We start from the raw sequence: 15,631 nt of genomic DNA, 5'->3' as shown, positions 1-15,631 counted from the left end.
GGAATTTATGACATACACTGAGAATGCTTGTTTGAATGTGGGAGTACTGAACTCGTTATACATGGAAAATCAGAAATTAGATTTTTAAATTTTCAAGAGAGTATGACCCTAGGATTTCTATTCAGGCTTTTCCTCTAAAATAGATTGAGTAATCTTAGTTTTCTCTTAAGTTTCTGCATGGTAGCTGAACTCTTGAAACAATTTGAATTGTTTTTATCATTTTCTGCTTGGCTTATGCAGCTTTTCCTTTTTGTACACTCCTCTCTACAAATGGTAAGAGAAAAAGACACTGGTTTACTCCTATACAGTACAGCTAAAATTAGGCAAGTACTAATTTTTTTGCACTGTCTTGTATGAACAGTTTGACAGTTATACTACTCCTCCAAGGCATATTTGAAAGTTTTATGTTAAAGGTTAAATGAGGCACTTAGCAAATTTCTCAAATTAAACCTAAACTCTATTTTGTGTTATGCTCACCGAAAGCCCTGGACACCTAAGTGCCTTTTGTAAAAGGGATTTTATGTTTTTCTAAAAATTTTATTCAACATCTTAAAAGTTTTGGAGTTCCCCTGTAGTGGTTGCTGACGTAACTGTACCCACTAATAATTAAATATTCCCTGTGCTACAGTAGACTGGCAAAGCCTTCATGTATAACAGAGGAAGCAGAAATAGCTCAATTGTACCTTTTTTTTATATGCAGAGCTTCATTAATTTCAGAGGGAGTTGCACCACATAATTAACACCAGAATTTAAACAGCAATCTGGATCCAATTTCTTCTTGATCAACCCACCACCCTCCTAGAAACAACAACCTTTCAGGTTATTCTTAATTTGCGTGTATATATTTTGTACCAAGAAGCATATGCAGTCCTAAGTAAACTGAATTCTCATCAGCTGTTGAAAAATGGCCCTCTTAGATCACAAATCAAAACAGGGATTCAGCCGCATGCTTGAGTATAATTTGGAAATTTTACCAGTGTAATTATACTACTATAGTTTTAACTCCATGTTTGGCATTTTTGCCATGAAATAAGTATACGTGCTGAGAACTACTGACATATAACTAATCTGGTTTAATCTGGTATACTGGTTTTAGTGTTTTTCCCACTCGAGACATCCACAGGAGTGATGGGTTTGTTCTCTTACTGCAGCATGGAGTATTGTTACTTTATGGCTCTACTCTAATCTCTGAACAAAAGATTGTCCTCTTCCGTTTTTATAGACCACACTTGTAAGAAGCTGAAGCATCACAGCAACCAGTTGGTCCCTGTCTTGTTATCTTCAATTTTGTAATGTCAAATTCTGCTGGGCTGATGGCTGTCTTCTCGGTACCAAGAAGTAATTTGCATACCGGGGAGATTTACAGGATATTGTACAGGATTTTGTTCTATCCTGTTTCTCAAACATGGTTTTCATCTCTTCTGTTGAGGAAGAAGGTAAGCGTCTGGTTAATTGTTTGCAGGCTTCCATTAAAGTTGTCAGCACATTCGTGGAGTTAGACCAGACAGTTAAGCAAGTCGTGTCTGCAGTGCAACAGAGCACAGTCGTTTTTGTCTGCTCACGTTCAGAACAGTTACTGGAGCTAGGCTTAAATCTGCCTTTGTCTTCCTTTGCAGACAAAAACCCAAAGTTGCCCTGGGACAGACTCCTCCTGGGGAGTTTTTCATACAGAAGTTAATAGAAAGCTGACCAGCTGCTTTGTATTGCTGTAGAAGGGCAGCACCCCAGGATTGCTTCCACCCATCTGGCCTGTGGGCAGTTGCCAGAGTACCTGCCTCAGCAGGTGCGCAGGGATCCCATGCATTCTGCACTTCTCCAGCGCTGAAAACGCTTTACAGGCGTTGAAGTCAGTGCATCGATTTGGGATGCTTTCCAGACAACTCTTCTGCCACAGCAACTCAGCTATGCCAAGTGAGGTAGACACACTGCACGTCTAAGGTTGTATATCATAGCAGAGTGATAGCAGCTTTCTAGAAGGCCCTTTATACTTACTTACACTGCCTCCATTCATAGCAGCCTACAACTGCAACAGGGAACTCAGTCCTTCAGGCATCACATCTCTGTTAATTCTTGCCAAGTAGCTCTGCTTTCCCACTGGCGCGCAGGATGCAGCTCGGGCAAGTTGAGGGAAAACCTGGAGGTAAGAGCCCCGTCACCTGTCAGCCTGCTCAGATTTCAGCATCCAACCATCCAAGTGAGAGCAGGAAGGCTACTCTAGCAGGTATTGGTCTTTGTTTAAAACATATCATGTCTATTCATAGTTACAGTACACTAGAGCGATCTTCCCCCTGTCAAACATAGTGCTGCAGCGAGGAGCGTTCCCTCCTCACCTTTAAATAGTGCAGCCAAAGATCAGATGGTGCTCAATGGGGAAAAATGCTTGCAGAAAAGGTATTCCTTTCACAAACATGCCTTTCTGTACCAAGATGTTAATAGGTAGAGCTGCTCCTTGTTCTCTCATTGCCCCAGTCTATTTCAGTAAAAATGAAAGAAAGGCATCTTGAAACCAGGCTAAAGCAAAGAAAGGCTGGTACTCAGCACTGATCTTCCTGCAAAAGGTATGCAGTCCCTATCAACAGAGTTTTGCATCCTGTCTGTGAAAAATCTTGTCTGTTTTTAGGACACAGCTGAAGCCCTCTTCATGCATCCTTTGTCTTGCATAATTTTTCTTGGTCTTTCTGATCTACACTGATCTCAGAAGAGTGTACTCCTGACAGTTACTATATGTTTTGAAAAGACAATATGCCAACAGTTGAACATTGACATGTAGCCCATGTGATGTTTCAGTATGTTTCCTAATCCTTCGTACAAGAGGACCTTCAGAGAAAAGGAGCAATTACTCAATCGCTCTGAGTTTTGCTGAAGACCAAGGAGCAGAGCCACTGTGCTGCTCACTTCACGCACTCCTGTGTCACAAAGGCATGCTGATATTCCTCCGTGTCAAACAAGGCAAAGATACAACAGGCCTTAATACTGTCCATGCCCATGAAAAAGACATTTTTTAGATTAGCTCAATATCTGTGCTGTGTCCCGGTCTGAACCCTAATTGCAAATCATCTGAGGCATGGGCTGATGTTCTAATTACTATGTTCTCCATTATTCTCCCTCCAGAAACAATAGTAAGACAACATGATCTTCAAGATCTCTTTCTCTCTAGTGGAATACACTTTTCAAAGAAGATGTCATGTATTTCTTCCAGTAGTCACAGGCTAAACCTGGGGAGTTGGTTTGGGGGAGGAAGATAAACTAGACCTTTTTCACAGATTTTCTTAGTATTCTTCATCATTTCCTGAATTTTGGCATGATTAGTGACACTAAGCTTCACACAGATAGTACAGACTGGCCAACAGCATAAATTAATGAGAAGTGGGTACTGTGATACCCACAGTAGTAATGTATCCATTCAAGTGTACACAGGAAAATTCCCTAAGAATATGGTTGCCTTCTCTGAAGTGAGTTTCTTTTCTGATGACTAGGCCAGCTGGAAAAAAGTGGAAGAAGGTTCGAAACCAGATTCTGAGGCAGCAGCATCTGATTTGCAGGCAGTTTTATCTGCTACGTGCTTTTCCAGAGCTTTGATGCCTTGGCATGATCATCTTAAAATCTCTGATCTCTCCAAAAGAAGCTATTTTCCACAGAGAAAAATGTCTCTGGCCTACGGCATTTTTGGCAGATGCTTCTATGGATGTGATGTGGAATAGCCCTTGCATCCAACCCGGTTGCCAGATGTCATATTTGGCATTGCCTTTGGATTGAAGATAATGACGCTAAGCAGATCCTCTCTGCTTTGAAGCTTACTGGCTGTCAGTTTTTCAGTGAACCGCTGGAAAAAGCAGCAGTTGACAATGCAAGGAAGATCAGATGCCCCTTTCAATTCAAAGCAAAAAGTCGCTTCCAAAGGTTCAGGTTTCTCTTCTGCCACCAGCCTCAGCAAAAGTATAACAGGGCTAATTCTATCTCAGGAGGAAACAAGCTCTGGAACAATTAGATATAAAACCTCCTTGCAGTGGAGGCTCTGTTTTTCTTTCCCCTCTTATAACACTGTGTGTGAACTCAAGCAATGATCTCTGACCAGGCCTGAGTTTGACCATATTCTTTTTTCCTTCCTAAATAGTACAATTGTAAGTGCTTTTTCAGAGAATTAATTGCACCAAGTCAGTTTTCATCAAATGCCCAATAGCTAAACATCCATTAAAATACATCTGTGCTCAAAAGAGAACCCACATATTCCAACTTAAGAAACAAAATCTTAAGTAGAAGTAGAACTAGAAGTAAGAACTGCTGGTATCACAGCTCCATTCCTGTTCATGAGGAAATGGTGAAGGTAAGCATGCATGATGAAATTGAAAAATACCAGCAGTTGCTTGCAGTTTTTTGTGGGGATCTTTTTTCCCCTAACATATTTAACAGTATTCTTGCGGAATCCTTCTGACTTAGTATATTTACTAGGAGTTATCTGCCCATATCAACAGACTGATGGTAAATTGCTTGTCTGCCTGCTATGCTCACTGGACTTTTCTGGGAAATGTTATGGCCACGATCAGTTTTACAGACTGTTCTCTGAACAGTCTGTTCTTTCCACATCCTTTCTCAGTGTATCTGATGACATCCTCTGACCAGGAAGGAGTGGATCTACTTTCTCGGTCAGTCTCACGGCATCTGTTAGTCTAGAAGCGGAGAAGAAAAGCTGGGCTGACTTCTGTACACCTAGAATAGCTTTGTTCCTGCAAACTTACTGGGGATCTGCAGGATTTACTTCGATCCTTATACTTATCCTCAAAAGATGTAGGGTTTTTTTTCTTTTCCACAAAGGTACAGCATCTTTAGAAAGGGCAAAAGCATTTCTTATTTTTGGTCTAAAGCTACTCCTTTTCACACCCAGTCCAAAACAACAACAACAGAAGGAAGCCAGCACACTAGAGGAGCATGAGCTCAGAAAAAGCATTTAACCTGCACTAGGCTGTAAGAAGAGCTTCAGTCTTTCTCATTTTCAACCTAAACACAGAACAGTAAAATAAAATGCTTAGGTCAGCTAGGTGAGGTCAATCAGCTAGGTGAGGTCAAACGGTTCTGTGAAGCACAGAATCCTGGGCAGAAGTTATTTGCTTCTCTGTGGAAGACACATTCAATGTCTGATACCGTCTTCCGTCTGACTTAGCAAGCTCAGCTTTTAACATCTGCAGGTATTTCCTTCAGATCTAGGATATCTAATATCATGTCACTAAGTGAATAAATGCTTATTTCTGGTTCTCAAGAATCTTGAGCCTATCTATCTTTTCTAGCTTTTTAATTTTAAGTTTCCACTACTGCTTCCTCCGTCCCATCCTTAATGAAGCTTGAAGAAAGGAGTGTTTCCACCTAACTTTATAACAGTACGTCAACCAGTCAGTCCTCGTCAGCGATTTTTAACTAATCAAAATGGTGTACGCAGATAGATGTAATGCATATGAGATCTAAGGATTAGAATGTGTCTTGAGCTTGTTTACATTTAGTTACTTTATAGCTTTGCAAGGTTATTTCTTATAGGTTGCCACCTCAGAGAAGTCAATGTCTTCAGTGCTTCATTCAAAGTACTTGAGCTGACCATCTGTACAGAGAGATGATGCCATTGATCGGGGAGGAGCACTGAAGACATTTTTAAATAAAGCAGAAGCCAGTGCATTTCATTTACTCATTCACTGTAAGGCAAAGACATTCAGAATGGCTTCATAGTCAGAAAGGACAACCTTCAATTTTTATGGAAATAGGTCATGTTTGTTTTAATTTTTGTATCTGAGCCGAAATACATTTTTTTTCTTTCTGACTTCAGCAATGACTTACCTGAGGAATTCCACTAAATAACTCCGATAGTGCAAAACATGAAGGTAAACTGTGCCAGTATTAGAGGAGATGGTATCTCTGCCCTGTTCTAAAAGTTATTCTGGTGAATACATTTTTGCAACTGATGCTTTGAGAATATTCCTAATCAAGTGCTTATCGTAATGGGAAGAGGGATGAACATGTAAATACTATAAACATAGCGGTTGTTACACTTCACTGTTTCTGATTTTCTGTGTTTCCTAAACACCTTGTAATTCCTGTTTTCAAACTACAGTTACAAATCTTTCCCAGACACCCCACAGCTTTGCTTTTCTTTTTTTCTTTTTTTAAAGTGACACCCACCTTCATAACTCTGTGCAAGATTATGTCGGATGATGTTCACTGGCTGATCAGGAAGATTTTTGGATGGTGACTGGCTGTTGGGTACCAAGGAGTTGGCATAATGCCACTGGCATTCTCCATTTGTCTGCAGCGTACTCAAGAAAAATCGAGCCACTTCACAAGGTGCTCCTTGAGACTGCCCAAACTTTGAAGGCAGCATTTGCTTTTTGCTACTGAAGACATGAGAATCTACAGGGAAGTGTCCATAATGGTAAGAGAAAGGCAAGCTATATGACGGGGCATATAAAAGTTCACTGTTTTCTGAATGGAAGTTTTGTTCTTGAATGGTGGCAACATTCACTGCAGGGCTGGATCGCCAGTTTCCCACCTGGCTGCATTCCAGTTTGTCTGTTTGGAATGAGCTGTATTGCTGGGGGAAAGAAAAAAAAAAGTGAGGGGAAAAGAGTTAAATGACTAACTTTTATATGAAACCGCATAACATATCATACAGGAGCCCAAAGCTGGACCTCCTTGAACTGCGATCTCACTGGCTAAAGGGACTGGCTTACCAGTGCATTTAAAGTTCCTTGTCTTCATGATAACTTTACCTTCACTTAACACGGGAACAAAAAACTATTTTGTCATCCTAATGTTAAGGGTTTATTTGATAATTTTGCCTGATGGATTTTAGCTAATAAGTAGGCAGTTGTAAATACCAGAGGGCAGAAGTTTGTTGCAAAGCACTGGAAGTCACTGATAAATGGTGTAGCAGACCGTGAATATGCTTTTGCATATGTTGGCATGTCAAGCTTCAGAATGGTAGGAACACAAAATCTGCCCTTTGCATCAGCTTCTATCACAATGATTTTGTCTTCCCACTCTCTCCCACCCTCCTCTCCAGACTCCAAATGCTTTTTGGGCTCGCTTTTTGGGCTAGCTGCATTCACTGCTGTTTTAAGGTAATAGTAGCCCCTTCCAGCAATATTCATTGCAAAGTCTCAGAATGTCTCATGGTGAGTGTCAGTCTCACCAATATCGGGTTTTATGGACAGTCTCCATAGTTTCCTTTCACATCTGGTTCTAGCTCACCCTGTGACAGTGAGAAATATTCCAAATCCCACTCCAGTGCTCTCTTTGCTAGAATTAATTCTTATGATGCATTCTCCAGCATAAGGAGACTGCTAATACCTATGTGACATTAAGAACTCTGCATATCAACAGTGAATGAGATGCATTCTACACCAGCGCAAATTTTCACAACACAGCTGTTCTTAGTACATGTTTTTCTTCTTTTTACCAAGCAAGCACATTGGTTTTGAAATACTTTACATACTCCAAATCCAAAAGGTTTTGCATTTGCATCACTCGCCAAAGTTGGTTTGTACTACTTGTGCTGTCCACCCCAAGAACAAAAGGGTCTAATTGTATTCCGGCCCACAAGGGAGTTCCATTGGTAGAGCATACTATAGTCAGTTTTACAGTAAGTTCAGTTCTGGATGATCTCTATCTGGTCCTAAGCACTCTACCACAACAAACGGTAAGTAAATATTGCTGAAAAGGTTACCTGTTGTGGGTAAGGTGTTGTTCTGAGTTTTGCCTTCATTTTATTACTTTTGGGTTTTACTATTTTCCTTGTTTCCTGCGAGGTAGATACTGAGTTTCTGCATGAAAACTGTGACTTAGAAATGGTAACCTGGTCCAGTGACAACTGAAGTTCCTTATACTCAATATCTCTGCAAAAGAGAAGTCCAATGAATTACATACTCAAACATACCGCACAGATCTAAAATAGCTCCTTTTAAAATACATGTTAGCTGTCACAATGTTTTCATTTTGATTCTTCCAAGATTTTCACTGACTCTGCAGTGCGAGTCTGGGGATATCGGCAGGCAGTGGATTTTATCATCTGACCCCGTCCCCACGCAAGTTTATAACAAACATTCCACTGGGAACCACATTAACATCTTTGTACTAAATGTCCCACTCTCTGAACCTAAGCTGTGCCAACTTCTTCTAAGCCATCCGTGGCACCTTGCAGTTTGGAATCATAGCCATGTCAGCTGATGGAAAGACACAGCTCAATTGATCTGCCTCGTCCTCAATCAGGAATTGGTCTCTGCCCTGGCTCTCACAATTAGCCCCGAGGAAAAGAAAAGCAGCGATGTTCCTCTCCTGTCAGTGCAATGTGCTTGTAACTAGACCATAGGAGCTGAAATGCTGCTTTTCTGACAATCTCTAGACTTTCATTTCTGCTCTGTTCTGTTCAGTTTTTTCTGCCCCACAGATAGGGCAGATTTTTGTATAAAAGAGGCTAAAAAACAAATCAAGAACAGACTGTGGATCCTGTTTTAGAACATTAATCGATACAGTTCTGATGATTAAATGGTCTCCCCTGGTTTTATCAGTAGCAACAGTGGAGCATATTTTTGAAAGGATAAGTAGAAAAAAACCCTACTTCTCTCTCAATTCCTATCTAGAACTCATTTCCATCACTTTTTAATGGTGAATAACCTGGAAGTAAATTCAGCCCAAGAATATACTGTTATATCCCTGGCACAGTTTCCTCTTTTTTCCTCAAATCACTTGCCCCAGCTCATGGGACTCAAGCCGGTTGCAGGGCTGAGCCTTTCCCTTGTGCTGCTGGCTCTCACATCTGTACAGGAATGAGGGCAGCATTAGCCAGTGTGTCTAGGGCTGAGTACCTACTTCAAGTAGTTCAAGAAAACACTCTATGGTTTCTCAACTCACACACTTTAACTCCCCAAAGTCAGGTATCAGAGACAACATTGTAATATGCAAACACGCATGATCCTACCACACACATCATGCAAACACATCTTACTTTCAAGCCAGATAAGAAATGGACCAGTCTAGACAAAAGAAAAGAGTGAATAGTTCTCTGCTTTTTTACACTATTCAACACAAAGGGTGCCCACTATCCCTTTTTTTTTTCTTTTCCCCCACAGATAGTCTCTTCAGTCACAGTTTGTTTCACTATTACTTATTCCTCTTATTCAATATAGATTTCTGTCTCTCTCAGCTTTATATCAAGACAGGAATTTTGTAACACCTTCATGACTTGAACCAGAATTCATAAACTGCAGGTCCAAACCGCTGTACGCTCACCAGCTTGGTGGGAGCTACTTGCCATTGTGCCCTGAGTATCTGCGCAACCCAAGGCAAGTGAGGGAATCCTCGGTGATTCACCTGTCCCTGAAAGGAGTAATGCTTCCTACCATGTCTCCATCTCGCAGGCCGACACTGTGATCTCTGCTGGGTAGCAGTACCTTTCACTGTGTCTGGACAGCCCCAGCGCAGTTCTGATGCTAATTACAGAACTGGGGTCCAGGTCTAATGCAAATGGCTACAAGTGGTATTACAGTCAAGCATATGGTGTATGAGGTAATCACCAGGAACACTAGCTCTTTTTAGCTCAACATAAGTAAAAGAGGGAGGATATGAGAAGAGAAAAGTGGCTGTAACATGCAAGCACAGAATGATACTGGAAGACACAACTAAAGCAAACTTAAAGGATTTAATTAGTAATGAATCAATTACTGATAACACATAATGGTACAAAGTATTTTGACTTACGTAAGGACATAATTGACACTCACTATGCAGTGAGGCCGTGATGAACGGCTGTTATGCACAATAGTAGCGTAGCTCTGTACCCAAACCCAGCCTCCATGCTTGGACAGTAGTCGATAGTATTTGGTTGTGACTTGGCCTTTCACCAACACTGTGAATATAATACAAAAAAGCATTTCACATTGCTTGGACTTGTAACCACTTCCTGGAGAGATTTATTTGCAAGGCAGGGACTTTTCTCCCTCCTCCCCCTCCCTGAAACCTCCTTCTCCCACCAAACTTTAAATAGCTCCCCTGCAAAGGTATCTGTCCTGCCCCTTTACATAGTTTCACAAGGTCACATTATTGTTTACAGATAGTATGTTGCAAACTGTTACGGTTTGTCTTCCTTCTTTTCCAGTTCACCCTGCTCTCTTATGCTTACATTCTGCAAAAACACTTACTGTTTCTAATCTTCTAACTGAAAAAGAAAAGTTCAAGGCAGCAAAATTATTTTGAAGCAGACACAACTAGCTTGAATTTTTCCAGTATATTTGGAAGCACTTTTGTCATTCATAGCTTGATAGATTATTGTGTACTTTGCAATGTATTTTATGCTATGATGCTTTTTCCTCTGCAAGATCTACATTTTGAAGGTTGATTTAAAAGGGGAAAATTAAAATGCTATTTATTTCTTAAGCACACAAAGAAAAACAAGGCCAGAGAGGTGAAACTGTTATCTGATAGATTTCACTAGAAATGTAATCCTTTATACACCAGTTTGGATTCTCTGTGGACAAAGAAGTTTTGGCATAAGGCTATGCTATAATAGGAGTTGTGCAGCATCTCTAAATATTTAATCTAGCCACAAATGTTTTTGGTTCAGTGCCAGGCATTTATCTAATGATTCACTAGAAGATAATGCCCAGCCTTCGAAGGTGGTTCTTCTCTTGTGTGACCCTGCAGGATTCCTCTAGGAAACTCGTCTTACTCTTCTATACAATCAGTTATTTATTTTAAATTAGGAGGTAAGGGACTAAGCTTGCTACACAAATTATGTCCAAAAAAAGTGATCAATAGCAGCAATTCATTTATATAATACATGATTAAGAAATGCAATTACTGCTTGCAAATGTAGGGCTTGTACTAGACTGAACTTAGTAGCAAAGCTCACTGTAACTTTGTTCTTTCATTGTACATGCTTGGTGCAGAAGGAGATACATAATAAGGAAATTGACCAACAGCTTTCTTTTTCAGCGAACTCTAGGAGAGCAAATGACCACTTGAAATGAAAATATATGGCCTTATAATTAGTATTCATCAAAGATTTTTCTGACAAGGAGGGCATCCGATGTTAAACTGGGAACTAAAGAGTGCATAACTTTTTGGGGTTTGTTTACTGTTTAGTAATTAACTATATGGCTGTCAATCATCGCTGGGGTTGGTTCTTTTTTTGTTCGGGGTTGGTTCTTTTTTTGTTCAATTGTTACTTGAGAGAGTGGGCGGTTGTGATTTCAATAGTAACCAGAGACCTGAATAATGTGAGTAGTAAGACTGACAGAAACAGAAGAGCAAGAGTTCTTTTTCTCGCTAAAAGGTCCTCTAAGTCCGTAGCATATAGATCATGTCTCTGGACTGCTTACTCTCCTATCCGTCTGCACACATCACAACATATTTAAACTTTTCTTCAAATCCAGTTAATCTCCCTAAGAAAATCAGGCTCTTACAAATTGACTATAGACAGGTCTTTCTGGAAGTGTCAGTTCTCCTTCCGTTACAGGATATGGTATTAATTTGTTCAGAAAGCAACAAGATAAACATCTTGCAGGATATTCAAAAACCCATCCCCGCTGACACCAAGCTACTACTATTTAGAGTTTGAAGTCTCTCTTAGATACCAGCTTTTTGCCTCCTACTTGCTGGTGCCCTTTTTCATGCCTACATTTCTACATAGAACTCTCTATGGGGTGGAGGTGTGCGTAAGTACAGATATTTAAGAAAATCATGAGGAATATGTGTGTGAACACATCTACAAAATACAAAGGCATGTGTACTCTTTAAGTGCAATGTATCACTCCAAGGTAAAAGTCTTGTAGCTGCTACTGAAAGATTCAGTGTAACAATGCCAAATAAGTCTGTTGTAAAAGTATTTGTTAATAATCAGCTATGTGCCATGGAATCACTATGTTTCTTGGTGTTCTATAAGCCAAATGGTCCAGTTCTAGGAAATGCTGCTTACATTTTGGCCTAGATCATCTAACAGATATTTTTTGTAATGTGGTCTAGGCTTTTCAGAACTAAGCTTTCGTGCTAGTTTAATGGTCAGGTTTTCCCTGAATTCAAAATGCCTTGCTACTCAGTCTTCCAAAACAGAAATTAATGCTGTAATGGATCACTAGCTGTAACAAAGTTCTTCCATGTGCTTTGGGACTAGTTTTGACTTTCTCTCTCTGTCACTGATTTTTTTGAAATCCCTGTTTTAGCTCTCCAGTTAAGACAGTATTTTAAAAGATGTGAAAACCACTCAGGACTACAGTGTTCAGCTTTCCTTCCTAATTATATGGATAAACCAATATTTCTCCTGGGACAGGGGGAGGACTCCGTGTCTCCTGCATTTTTAGCAATCTGGGGAAAGTCTGACCTTGGCTAGGGGACAATAACTGTGCTTCTGATACAGTAAATGAGGTCAATTTCCATTTGGCTCTGTGTTAAATTACCCTGTTTGATGCTGATTGAGAAACCTCAGAAATGGCAGTGAGGTAAATCCACTACCAAGACAATCTGTGCAGGCTCAGACTTCTTGGTGGCCTCCGCTGCAATCAAACGGGGAGGATTCAGTGGCTTTAGCCTTGGCTCTTAGATGTGCCATTTGTAACTGGGTGTTCCACTGTTGTGGTTCCCTCCTGGTTTAGCAGGCAAGCTGAAAAAGGCACTGGGCTGGCAGGGCTGGTCCTTCTGGTCTGTCATAGATGGCTATTTTAAAAGGCTCCAGCAGGCTCATAGGCATGTGGCTGGGAGTTCCTAGCCTGCACTTAAGGATACCACTAAGAGAAATGAACTTCTTGGTTCCTCACTTGCAGCAGTTATTGTTTTAGCTTCCCTGGCGCACACAACCTGGCACGACATCGGTCCAACCGTCGAGCAGCATGGTCAGTGGATGGTGCCCTAGCAGACTCTACAGTTCTTTTGCCCTCTTAAAACTAGCACAGCTCTGCTGGAAGGCTTGATTGCTGGGGAAGCAAAAGTAGACTCAATGCCAGACAGAGTGTAAACTGTGCTCTGCTATAAGATAGGTTCTATAAATACATACGTTGACTTCCAGGAAGCAGCAGAACAGTTTAGTGATGACATCAGCTGGGGCTGGGGCTTGCCTGGCCAAGGCACAGAGATGTGTCTCTTGTAGAAGTTTATGTGGAAAAAGCAATGATGTTACAACATGTGGGATGCACAAAATCCTCCTCACAGAGAGGGGATGGTACAAATGAAGTGATTTCTCTGAGGCCAGAAAAATATTTTGTCTATAGTGGAACAGAGGAATATTTTGTCTGTACTGGAATAGCTTCTCTATCCATCTTTTAGAATGCAAGATCCTTAGGCAGGGACTCATTATTTGTGTGGCCACATTTCCCCAGTTGCAGAGCAAACACTGTGTATATTGATGGTGCTATAGAAATAAATAACACTAGTTCAAATGCCAGAAGCTTTTTCATATAGCTGGAAGCTAATCAAATGTTTAAAACAGGAAACACTGTTTGCTGCCAGCACACCTTAGGCAAATATTCACATTTACATTTTCCTCATAGCCTGATGTTCTTGTTATATCCCTTCTAACTTGTTCCCCTCACTGTTCACTTTGTTTTGTTCTCTGGGCTGCCTGCCTTAAAGTTCAGTCGCTTTAGGTCTTCAGTTCGGGATTTTTTTTTCCTCTTTGAAAAAGCAATTGGTTACCCTAGTTTAGGGTTGCCTTTTTTTTTCTTTTCTTTTTTTTTCTTAATACCCTTGTTAGGTGTAATATGTTTCTCTCCAGATTTCTTCATCAGATGACACTTAATCACCAAATTGCTTTATAGAATGGTATGTCAAACTTGCCAACCTTTTACTGTTCATGTTCCTAAGACATTTACTGATGGATGGTGGGGGAGTTATAACAGTGCTCCCCAGAGCAAGTTTGTACACTTTACATCTGTTTTAATAATTTCTATTACTTGGTATTCTGACCATGATTCTGCACTGTTCCCACTGTTGCCCAAGCATTTGCCATTATTTTTTGCTTCTTGGCATTTATTTGCTTTGAAACTTCCATAAATTTCTATGCTTATGTCTCGCATTTTTCTTCTGTTTTTAAACTTTATAATAATTTATCTTTGCAATTCAGGTACAGTATCTAGAGAACTGCTTTTAGTTATTCTGTTTGGTTGAGGGGTTTTTTTTTCTTGTCAGAGGAGGTGTGGGGGGGTGTTAATTCAGTAAACATGATGGGTCTCTTTATTTAAAACTCATACATTTAACTCATTTAAAAGTATACATAGATCAAACTGGCAGCCAAAGTACAAGTCTTCTACTGCGCACACAGAATTATCCATCACTCTGCTCTAAAATGGAAAACTGTTTTCCAGAGATGATTGTGGCTATAACGGAATCATCTCTACTCTAGTTGACACGGGTATTTCAAATAGTCTTGTGAAAATAATGAGTGTTACTTCGTACAGGTCAACAGTCACATCCAGATGCAGGTGTTAACCCTACAGAGAGGATGCCCCCAAGAGGACATCACCATGTACCCTAGTCATTCTAGTTTTCAGTTTGCAATAGCCCAGAGTATTCAGTGGTGTTTTGGTAAATATGAACTTGCTGTAAAGATCAGTTTCTGCTTTGCCAGGTGTAGCACCCACTGCCATCAACAGAATTCGACACTTGGAATTTCAGCACGGACTTGCCAAATACAGTTACATCCTCCTTTGTATTCCAGATCCTTATGAACAGCACATATTAAGGTGAAGAACAGACTACTTTCTCCTTCAGGAAGCCTAAGAGAAGGATTGACTCTGGCTGCTTTCAGCCCACAGGAGCAAACTGGAAAAAAATTCATGACATTGGCTTTTGGATGTCATATTTGCATCGTATGGGTTGCGGCAGACTGAGCCAAAGCCAGAGTTCAGCTATTCCCTCAATTTGCTTCTCAAATTAATGTGCTACTGAATGAACTACTTCCCAGATCCAGATGTTTGAAGATATGATTAGTGTCTCTGTTGGCAGATGGGGAATCATTAAATGTGTAATTTTTTTTCCTGACAGTCCATTCTCCAAACCTCATCCACATGCTATTAATGAACGTTAATCTAAGGATTTTTTGGGTTTGCATTCACTTCAAACATGGGATGATTATTACTAACATATTTCAGAGGAATGGGGAGCTGTTGCATAATTTTTCTTTTAACAGCAGAGGCTAGTAAAGTTCAGATTTTCCCCTCTCACTCACTCACGTGCTCTTTTGGTTTTTTTTCCTTCAGGAGTTCACCACCCAGAATCAAGTCCAAATTTTCAAAAGAGCCTAGATCCTATAAGTAGAAAGATAAAAGTGGCCAGGTATGTTTGGTTTGGGTTTTTTTTTTTTTTTTTCGGAAGCACAACCTATTGAGTATCTAGCTTATTTGCAGAACTAATGGTTTCCTTAAGTGATAGCCACGCACTTTCGAAAACCTAGCTCCAGTCAAGATTTGGAAAGCTTTCTCTACTTTCCATCATAGTGCCTGTTGTCTGTAAAACTTCTCACTCTACTTAATAAATTTCAGTCTAGCATTCTTTTTACTTACGCAGATGATGAGCATATCGTAAATGGAACACATCACAGCCATGAACATGGTGGTAGAGGGTTTTTTCTATCAGATCTTGGGGCTCATATCCAGTTAATTCAGTGACC

At 40.3% G+C, this 15,631-nt stretch overlaps 1 protein-coding gene across 1 annotated transcript in view; it reads right to left on the bottom strand.

The window, feature by feature from the left end:
- SIM2 (single-minded family bHLH transcription factor 2) overlaps window positions 1–15,631 on the bottom strand; it is a gene marked incomplete at its 5' end in the record, with an annotated part of 46,772 nt that overhangs the window by 1,499 nt on the left and 29,642 nt on the right. The window contains 4 exons of the mRNA XM_009587878.1: window positions 6,163–6,571; window positions 7,706–7,874; window positions 9,736–9,883; window positions 15,525–15,631. Of these exons, the coding sequence (XP_009586173.1) occupies window positions 6,163–6,571; window positions 7,706–7,874; window positions 9,736–9,883; window positions 15,525–15,631 (833 nt within the window). The remainder of the gene's footprint in view (window positions 1–6,162; window positions 6,572–7,705; window positions 7,875–9,735; window positions 9,884–15,524) is intronic.

This window comes from Fulmarus glacialis, unplaced genomic scaffold (genome assembly GCF_000690835.1).
Source record: "Fulmarus glacialis isolate BGI_N327 unplaced genomic scaffold, ASM69083v1 scaffold11101, whole genome shotgun sequence".
Taxonomy (NCBI): Eukaryota; Metazoa; Chordata; class Aves; order Procellariiformes; family Procellariidae; genus Fulmarus; species Fulmarus glacialis.
Note: the sequence above shows the minus strand (reverse complement) of the source record. Positions and strands in the feature narration are given on the sequence as shown.